The sequence below is a fragment of the Cinclus cinclus genome, chromosome Z (assembly GCF_963662255.1).
Source record: "Cinclus cinclus chromosome Z, bCinCin1.1, whole genome shotgun sequence".
In the NCBI taxonomy this organism is placed as follows: Eukaryota; Metazoa; Chordata; class Aves; order Passeriformes; family Cinclidae; genus Cinclus; species Cinclus cinclus.
The window spans coordinates 10,994,306-11,003,000 of record NC_085084.1 but is presented as its reverse complement, the minus strand read 5'-3'; the positions used below and the strand labels follow the sequence as shown (position 1 = coordinate 11,003,000).

The 8,695-nt window shown below is 41.2% G+C and overlaps 1 protein-coding gene across 1 annotated transcript; it reads left to right on the top strand.

The window, feature by feature from the left end:
• Positions 1-2,153: 2,153 nt before the first annotated feature.
• LYSMD3 (LysM domain containing 3) lies at positions 2,154-8,347 on the top strand. The gene is made up of 2 exons (XM_062513476.1): positions 2,154-2,414; positions 4,413-8,347. The coding sequence occupies exons 1-2, from the start codon at positions 2,154-2,156 to the stop codon at positions 5,019-5,021; spliced, it is 870 nt and encodes a 289-aa protein (XP_062369460.1). The 3' UTR covers positions 5,022-8,347.
• Positions 8,348-8,695: the final 348 nt, after the last annotated feature.

The window sequence follows — 8,695 nt, the reverse complement described above, 5'->3', positions numbered from 1 at the left end:
ATGTAATCTGAGAATCCAAGCTTGTCTTTGTTGGATAGTGGCTTCTGTGTGAGGCTGCTTCTAAACTTTCAGTGCAGCTGTGTTAATGAGCACAAGCTGTGCTTCTGACCCATGATAAAATTAGAAAGCTTATTTTTGAGCAGGCTTTGATTGGGAAGATGCAATGAAAGAAGAAATTGCCTGTCTAGAAGAAATCACACCCTCCACAGTAAATTACACCTGAAACACTCAGCAAGGAAAATGTTATGTGTGTCCAAGCATCAAGAAAATATCCTTAGCTAGGCTACTAAATGGTTAGAAAGAGTACAGACCTGTAAGAAACTCAAGTTTGAGGAAATTCTAACTACAGTAGGTATCCACTGGGCTATTCTAACAAATGCAGAATAAGAAAGCCCAAAAATTAGCTTTGTCTAAGCAGGCCCAACCTCCTGCAGGAATGAAATCACATTTAAATGCTAGTACTATTCCAAGTTTCTTCACAAAAGGCATTGATCAGACCTGCATGAAATGGCCAGCTTGTTATTTTGTGCTGACTTCTGTACCTGAGAATATTTTTATTTTCTATTCTTTCAGGCAAACCGAGAGAAATGTACTGCTCTTGTTGATGCTATTTGGCTAGGGAGTACCTAGACAGTCTTGGGAATACCTTTATTTTAATTGATCCATCCCTCATCCACAACAGAATACTATTTTAAGGTAGATACAGATAAACATATGTATCTGTGTGATACAGGCAGAGATACAAGAACACAATGTACATTCCCAGCTTGTTTTACAGTATCTGGAAATGTGGCTTCAATTAAGCTTCTGTGGGTGTGAATGTGATACTTCATAGAGCTACACAATTGCTAGCTCTTATTTTTATGTCTTCAGACTCAAGTCACCTAGTTTGCAAAAGTAAAGCCATAAAAAAATCTTTTTTCAATATCAAACATCTATCTTAACGACTTTGGTTGTTTTAGGAAGGTCTGGAAACACTGTATAGCAAGGTTCAAAAACAAAAGGAAAAAAAATACTAATTTAAAATTACCTTAAGATTTAATCTATTTAGGAACCAGACCTGCAAATACATTCATCTTCAACAATTTTCTTATAACATATTTAGCCTAACCTTAGAACTGTCCATTTTTTAAAGTAATTATTTTCTTGCTCCTGCTGTAATCTAAAACTTCCCTCCAAGGCTGTGTCAGAAGAAATATATACTAGATTATATTTACTAGTTAGACTACGACATCTGCATATTGCCTCAGCACCTCAAAACCTGTTGACAGTCCTTCAGAGCAAAAACTACTCTAATACGGAAGTGGAAATATCTACGGGGTTTGATTTGTGGTACCTCTCTTGTGAGAAAGCTTTTTCAGCGATGGCTGTATTTCTGTACCTCTGCAGTACTAGTCCTGAGGGGACAGGTGTGAAGTGATATAAACAAACGGCCCGGCAGCTTCTGAGGGTGCAGCAAGAGCCAAGTAAGAGATACAGAACGTGGAAAGGAGCTGCGAACGATAGGCAAAAAGGGTCTCATAAAAACCGTATAGACCCAAATACATGGCAACTTCGTCTATCTGAGCAGACTCCGTTTCTCCAGGAGGATCAGCAAGCGCACACGGCCGGCTCGAGAGGAAGGCGGGGGTGAAGCTCTTCCTCGCCCGGCAGCGCCGCCCCCGCGCTGCGGCCTCCAACGCCGAGCGGCTCCGCCGCTCCGTCCCCAGGGCCGCGGCGGAGCAGCACGGGGAACTGCCGGGGCGGATCGAAGTAGCGCCAGTGCCGGCTAGCGGCAAGACTCGCTCTCTTGGGGCCCGTCCCCGCCGGTTCCTCACGGCCGGGCCCCGGGGCCGCCTCCCGCCATCCCCGCCCCCGGGGCTGCGCGCGGCCGGCCTGGGCGTGGCGGACCTGCGGACGTGGCGGCGCGGCTGCCATCGCGGTAGGTCCCATGCGGAGGGGGCCAAGCAGAGCCGCGGCCTGGGGCGGAGCGGGGCGGCGGGGTCGGCCGCGCTGGGCAGGGCACGGCCCTGCTTTCACCTCCCCGCGGCTGCGTGGCCGGCGGTTGCTGCTCCGGGAGGGAGCTGGGCGGGGACGAGGAGGAGGAGCCGACGTGGGGCTCCCCGCGGAGGGCGCCACGCCTGCGGTCCGTTCCATAGGGCCACCCGCGGAGCATGGCCGGCAGAGGCGCCGGTAGCGGCTCGCAGCCGCCCGCCGTGGCTCAGCCGCTCGCCGGCGGTCACCTGTACCCCTTCGTGAGCGCGGAGAGCGAGGGGCCCGAGGAGGAAGGCGAGGTGTCGGAACTGCGGCCGCGGGGCAGGGAGAAGGTCCGGTGGAGCGCGTCGAGGGACAGGCTGGATGATATCGTCCTGTTGACGAAGGACATCCGGGAAGGGGACACGCTGAACGCGATCGCGCTGCAGTTCTGCTGCTCGGTAAGTGCCCGGGCGGCGCGGGCCCCGCAGGGCCGGGCTCGGGCCTGCGCCCGGCCTGGCTTTTCGCTGAGGCAGCGCGTGGGTAACCAGAAGTGGAAAACCACGTCAGAGTGTTCGTGTTACAGCGCGGGGTTCTGGTTGCGTGGGCTTTTCCCCGGTAAGCGAATATAAGTGAGAAATAAGTGCACAGGTTTGGTTTTGATAGTCTCAGAGTACGTGTTACTTTCAAACTGCCCTCCAGTCGCAGGTCCGCACAACTAGTGCCGTTCTCGCTGTCGGGCTGGGTGACGAGGGTGTTGGTGAACTAATTGTCTTAAGGGTTTGTGTGGAGCTCTAATTCCATTAAAACAAGGGGGAAAAACACGCTCCGTATTTTTCTTTTGAATTCTACTAAGTTGCACTAGTAATTTTAAAGCATGAGCGTGCTGTACCTTTGGTAACTTTCCACCCCCTTGCTCACCTACTTCTAGCTCAGTTCTTACATTAGTCTGGTAAATGTCTTGCCTACCCAGTAATTTTGGCTGCTGTTAAGTACTATTAAGGCAATGGCATTGGGCTTGGTTGATGTTTCCAGTTTTAACAGGAAATCAGCTGTGTGTGTTGATGTGATTGCTAAGTGCACAGGTGCTATGAGGTCAAGTTCAAAATCTTTATATACGTAATATGCTGTCATCTAATTCTTCAGGCAGAAACAGAATTGGAAGTCTCCTGTTGTGACTTCAGGTATAAAAGTCTTGAAATAACTATTTCCTGATCAGGACAGACCTTAGCCTCATTAGCCAAGTCTTGGCTTCGAACTTACTGCAATTGTGTATTTTGAGCAGGTTAATGAGGCAAGACCTCACTAAAAAAGGAAGGATAACTAAATTGTGCTCTTTCTTGCAAATTCAAGAGAATGTGGAAGAGCAGTCCCAGGGCTTGAGGTAGAAAGTATAAGTTGTGTTGTGGTGGAATCATAAATTACTGCATATGGCAGTGTTTTATTCAATTTATTCAGCATAACAAATACACTGCTGTAGGAACTGAAGGACTTCTTCACATCAAAAAGGTTTGTGTGGACTTGGATACAGTGCATCTTCAAATGGGCACAATTCCTGTGTGCTTTGCAGGTGTTGCAGAAAAGCACTGATTTGGAAGTACTTCATTATGGTGAAGTTTGTGGTTGTGCCTTCCACAGTGAGGGAGTTACCATTTGAAAATTAACTCAGTGATTATACCATGGTTATTTAAATCCCTGCGGAGTGTTTTACTCATTAGACTTAAAATCTGAACTTACTGCAAGCAAAATGAGATTCATTTTGAGAAAGGCTAGGGAAGGGGGAGAGCTGACTTGGATAAGGTAGTTTATGACAGTTTAAGGTAGTAATGACAGTTAATAAGTTACACTTGTTTTCTCCCTTAGCCCCCAGGAGCAGCACAATAACACACCTGTGGCTAGAATAATTGCAGACCCATACTTTCTACTAACTCCTAACTCAGAAGTTATTCACTGAATTAGAAATTAACAGAAAATTTACATAATTTGAAAACTTAAAGTGAGGTGAAATCTCATTAATTTCACAGAGTTAGTTGCCAGCTGACAGCCAACATACATATACCTTACTATATCTATGTGAAGTGACTTTCAGTCTTCCTGTCTGAAGTGAGGGGGGCTTTGCATCATAATTCATTTCCTTCTTGCTGTAAAGTTGTTCATATTTGGTCTTTGACCTCTTCTGACTTCATACTGTGTGAATGGGTGTCAGTTAAAAAAAAAATAGTGGTAAAAACTAAAGGCCTTGCCTTAGACCTCAACTTAAAATCTGAACTTAGTTTGAGCAAAAAGCTATTTATTTTGAGCAAGAATATGGAAAAGGAGAGTTAACTTGGGTAGGGCAAAAACATAGGCCTTGTCTTTGTTTCCTTACAAAAGATTTGTATTTCTTAAGGTTGTAGTACTATTGGGAGAATTTTGGTTCAATGAAGTATAATGTTTTAGCTGTTGTTTTTCATTTTTAGGTTGCAGATATCAAGAGAGTTAACAATCTTCTCAACGATCAGGATTTTTTTGCCCTGAGGTCTGTCAAAATTCCAGTGAAAAAGTTCAGTGTCTTGACTGAAACCCACAAATCTCCAAAAGGAAGACCAGCTCTTCGACCTGTTCTGTGTTCCCCAGAAGTACAGGAAACATCTCTTTGTGATAAATTCTCTGCTAATGAGACTGCTGGCAACTTCCTAAAAGAAGTCGATCGAGATATAGAAGAAATAGTGAAGTGTAATGACACAAAGAGAGAAAATCTGAATGAAGTTGTTTCTGCTTTAGCATCCCAACAGATGTGTTTTGAAACTGATGGTAAAACTAAAAAATGCAAGGATCCTTACTATGGAGCAGACTGGGGTATAGGATGGTGGACAGCAGTAGTGATTATGTTGGTTATTGGCATAGTAACTCCAGTTTTTTATCTCCTGTATTATGAAGTTCTAGTGAAAGCAGATGTCAGTCACCATTTCCCAATGGAATCTTCCCATTTGTTTGTCACAGCAGTATCACATCAAAAAGAAATAGAAAATGGAATAAATCCGACAAATATTATGAAAGTTGATAATCAAGGAGACCTTCAGCATTAATAGTGGAAGACTCTAGACAACTGTTATTTGTAGATACATAATGTAACCTTAGGTAAAGGGGAATCCACGGAATCCAAAATGCATTTGGAACAGAGAGAAAAAGTGTACTGATGTGTGACTTGCCTTTATGGGCATTATTCCACTACAAGGATATTTCTGGGGATCACATAATCTCTGAATGTGCCTGAGACAGGCAGTTTGCAAGATTAGGGTGTAAATTAAGGTATGAAGACATCTCTGAAGCTTTGCACTTTTTTCTGTTTTCATAGGCATGTTTCTTAAATAATGATGAGGTGAAAAAATGTAGTTCAAACTAATATACAAGGAGTCTCACTGTGAGTGTCTTTTACAGCCCATAAATGGGCATATGGGGATAGCTAACTTTTAAACATCTGAAAGTATTTATATAATTCATAGTAGACGACATTTTAATATCAGGTTTACAGTTGTAATTTAAAGTAGTGTTCTCATAATTTTATCTTTCTTATAGAGTAAGATTGTTTTTAAGACTCAGTCATTCCATAATTAATTGCCTCTATGAAGTTCTTTTTACAACTGACTATTACAGAGGCAGTAGCAAATAGTTAAACTGGAATCTTGAAGTCTTGTGCCTATGGTCAGCCCATTTAGTACTTTTCAGTATAGGCACTAGGGTAATTTGTTTTCTCTGTATGACTCTGTCCAGTTAAGAGTCTTCCTGAAACTTCACATTCTTCCTTAGTATTGTGCTGAAAACTGACTGGACTGCATTCTCATCTGATCACCTGTGTGTAGAATGAAGTGCAGAAGTGTGGTACCTTGCTGTAACTGTCCCAGTAGTCCTTACTTTCTGCTGATAGATTTTTTTTTTTTCCCCGTCCAGTTAATCCCAGTTCAGGACCACCTGATTCTTCAGAGAGCAGTCATTAATATTGGTCTTGTGCCCATGAGCCTCAAGCACTTAAATTTTTTCCTGAAGTGTCCTAGAAAACTTCAAATTATATTTAATGCCTGCTAGCAAATTGCAGCAGAATAGACAACTTGCAGCTTCAGACTTGTTCTTTGCATATTAGTGTATTCATTAACCACTCTGCTTTTGAATGTTTCTTTTGTAGTTTCATAATCGGCCTTGGTTTTTCCTTCTTTTTCTTCCCCATCTGAAAATGCTACAATAACAAAACAAATACAATTAAATACAATACAAAACATAAATAAAAACCCTATACCTTTGGAGTCTTCATATAGAAAGGAGATACTTGTGTACTCAGAATACTTCTAAATAAAAATTGAGATGGTGCCTATAATTTTTTGGTTATATCTGCCTTGTGGAGCAAGAATTCCATTCCCTGTTCAAAACAGTATTTATTACCAAAACCCAAGATAACAAACTTAATTGCAACTTAACAAGAGAAAAGTAGAAAAACAGTCAGTGCCCTTTAAACTACTCTTTTAACCTTTCCTATGAGTTTATTGACTAAGTATATACAGTAAAAAAAGTCAGGTAGCATGAATGTGTTCTAACTATTAAGGTATTCAAAAATGCTTTGTTAGATTCTGAGAGTTAAGTCTTAGGCACCATCTATTTTTGGGGCACCTGTTGCCTCAGGAAATGGAGCGGATAGTCTTCACTGGCATGCCAAGTGTATGAACAAGAACTGGCTAACCTGTGTTATGTTGAAATGGAGGCAGGCCAAAGCTTGAAGGAAAATGGTGCACAGGTGTACAGTTAGTATATAATCATAGTTACCTGAACTATGATCTGTAACCGTTGAACTTTTGAATAAAGGAGTATCTGGGGAGATAGTGAGCCTACTCATAGTCTCTACAGTAGAAAAGGGATTACAAGCATCATGAACTTGGTGGTTTGCATGACACTTGTTTTCAAAGGTCTTTTCAAATAGTAGTTCTTTTCAATAAGAGAATATGCCAGTAAGACAAGCAAAATCACTGAGGTTGCAGTTCCAATGCTGTATCAAAAAATGCTTCCAAAATAATTTATGGTGGCTAAAGCAGTAACAGCTCTCACAGTTAAAACCTTGAAAGGTGACTCACTCAGACAAGAAAGCTTTGGCATATAAAATCGGATGTTTTCTATGTAGCATGAAATTTGGTATATAATGCATATTTTTTTTGCTGCAAGCCTTTTTTTTTGTTTTGCTGCTTCTCCCATCATTCTGTTGCTGAAACTCAGCCAGTTTGTAACACTCTATCCTCCCATTTCTTACGGATTCATCAAAGAACATTAAATTAGCTATAGTGATGATGCAGCATAAGCCTAATATTAAGCATATACCCAAACTCGTGGTTACTAAATTGCTATGGTGCAGAAGTGAAATTAACTGCAGTTGGGGTTTGACTAGGTCAGGAAGACCTCTGACCTGTTGATGTATTGATACAGAGGTCTGTGGTGGTGGAGCTGAAGAGTCCTCTAGTGTGTCCCAGACTCTAGGCTTTTACAGTATTAAAGACCTATGGCTTACTGGCACTGAGTTAAGGGTGATATACCTTGATTTACCTTAGGATAAGCAGTCTTTGGAAAAATAAAAAGGGACAGCTGTTTTATGGGACCATATTCCATTCTAACCAAGAGCCTGGCATGTTTTACGTATGTATTACATAGCATATTTCATACAGTAAATTTTTAATTAGATTTAACTTAATCAGAAGATACAGTAGATCTCTCTTCAAGACTGTAGAACTCCTGATCCTCATAATCTACAACTACCAGCTGACTTGACTTTCTGCAGAATGTGGACATCTTTACAGCTTTTTTCGGAAGTACAGTACTACTGGTAATTGATCATTACATGTGGGCCCTGAATAAACAGGGTAACTGCTCTGTGAGGAACTTAAATGTGATTCATGTTAAAATCTGTGAAGCTAGTACTTTAGAAACTGACTTCTTAAACAAACAAACAAAACAAAATACAAGTAAATAATAGAAACCTCAAAAGCAAACAAAAAAGAGCCAAAACCCCCACAGAAATGGAATACTTGAGTTATAAATCACCTTTTGAATTCATTGTTACATGTTGTTCAGGAAATGGGTTTTAAACTTAAGTGCATATTAAACTGATGCATCATACAAAGTCTGAGTGTTTTAAGTTTAGTACACTTAGGAATAAGTTCTCACAAATAGTCTTTGTAACTTTTACAAGGGCAGAAAATACAACTGTGGAATACTTCTAAGTGAGGATGCAAGTCTTATTTTAAATGCTTCTATTCCTCTGCTTTTAGAAGAACACAAGTAATATATGTAAAATAAAGATTTTATTTGAGATTGCAATGAAAATGGTACATTCTAATATATTTTTAGTTCTACGTAGTCAGCATGTTTTATTACATTAGGCCACTACTTGTATTTGTTTAGACAAATTTTTATGTATGATCTACAATAAAAATCCTTGGCCAGCAAGTACTGTGTTGGCAGTAGCTGCATATAGATTCATATCTAGCATGCCATAACCACAGCCTTTATAGTGTATTCTGTTCATGCCTTGTAAACTTTGAACTTTTCTGCATAAATTTCAGAGAACTTGTTACTTCTCAGAAAAAGGTATGAACAACTAAGGGAGGAGTCAGTGAAGTTCTTAAGATGGTGAGATGACACTGAGAGCACTATTCTTGTTCCATGCTATAAATCAGGATTTGAATATATGCCTGTCCAAATCTGAAGTTTGCTGAAATCCAAAGAA

What these genes read in the sequence shown, in the direction of transcription:
- LYSMD3 (XM_062513476.1), top strand. Translation starts at nt 2,154, where the DNA reads ATGGCCGGCAGAGGCGCCGGTAGCGGCTCGCAGCCGCCCGCCGTGGCT. An exon ending in CGCTGCAGTTCTGCTGCTCG is followed by an intron (nt 2,415 to 4,412) that starts GTAAGTGCCCGG and finishes TTTCATTTTTAG; the next exon opens with GTTGCAGATATCAAGAGAGT.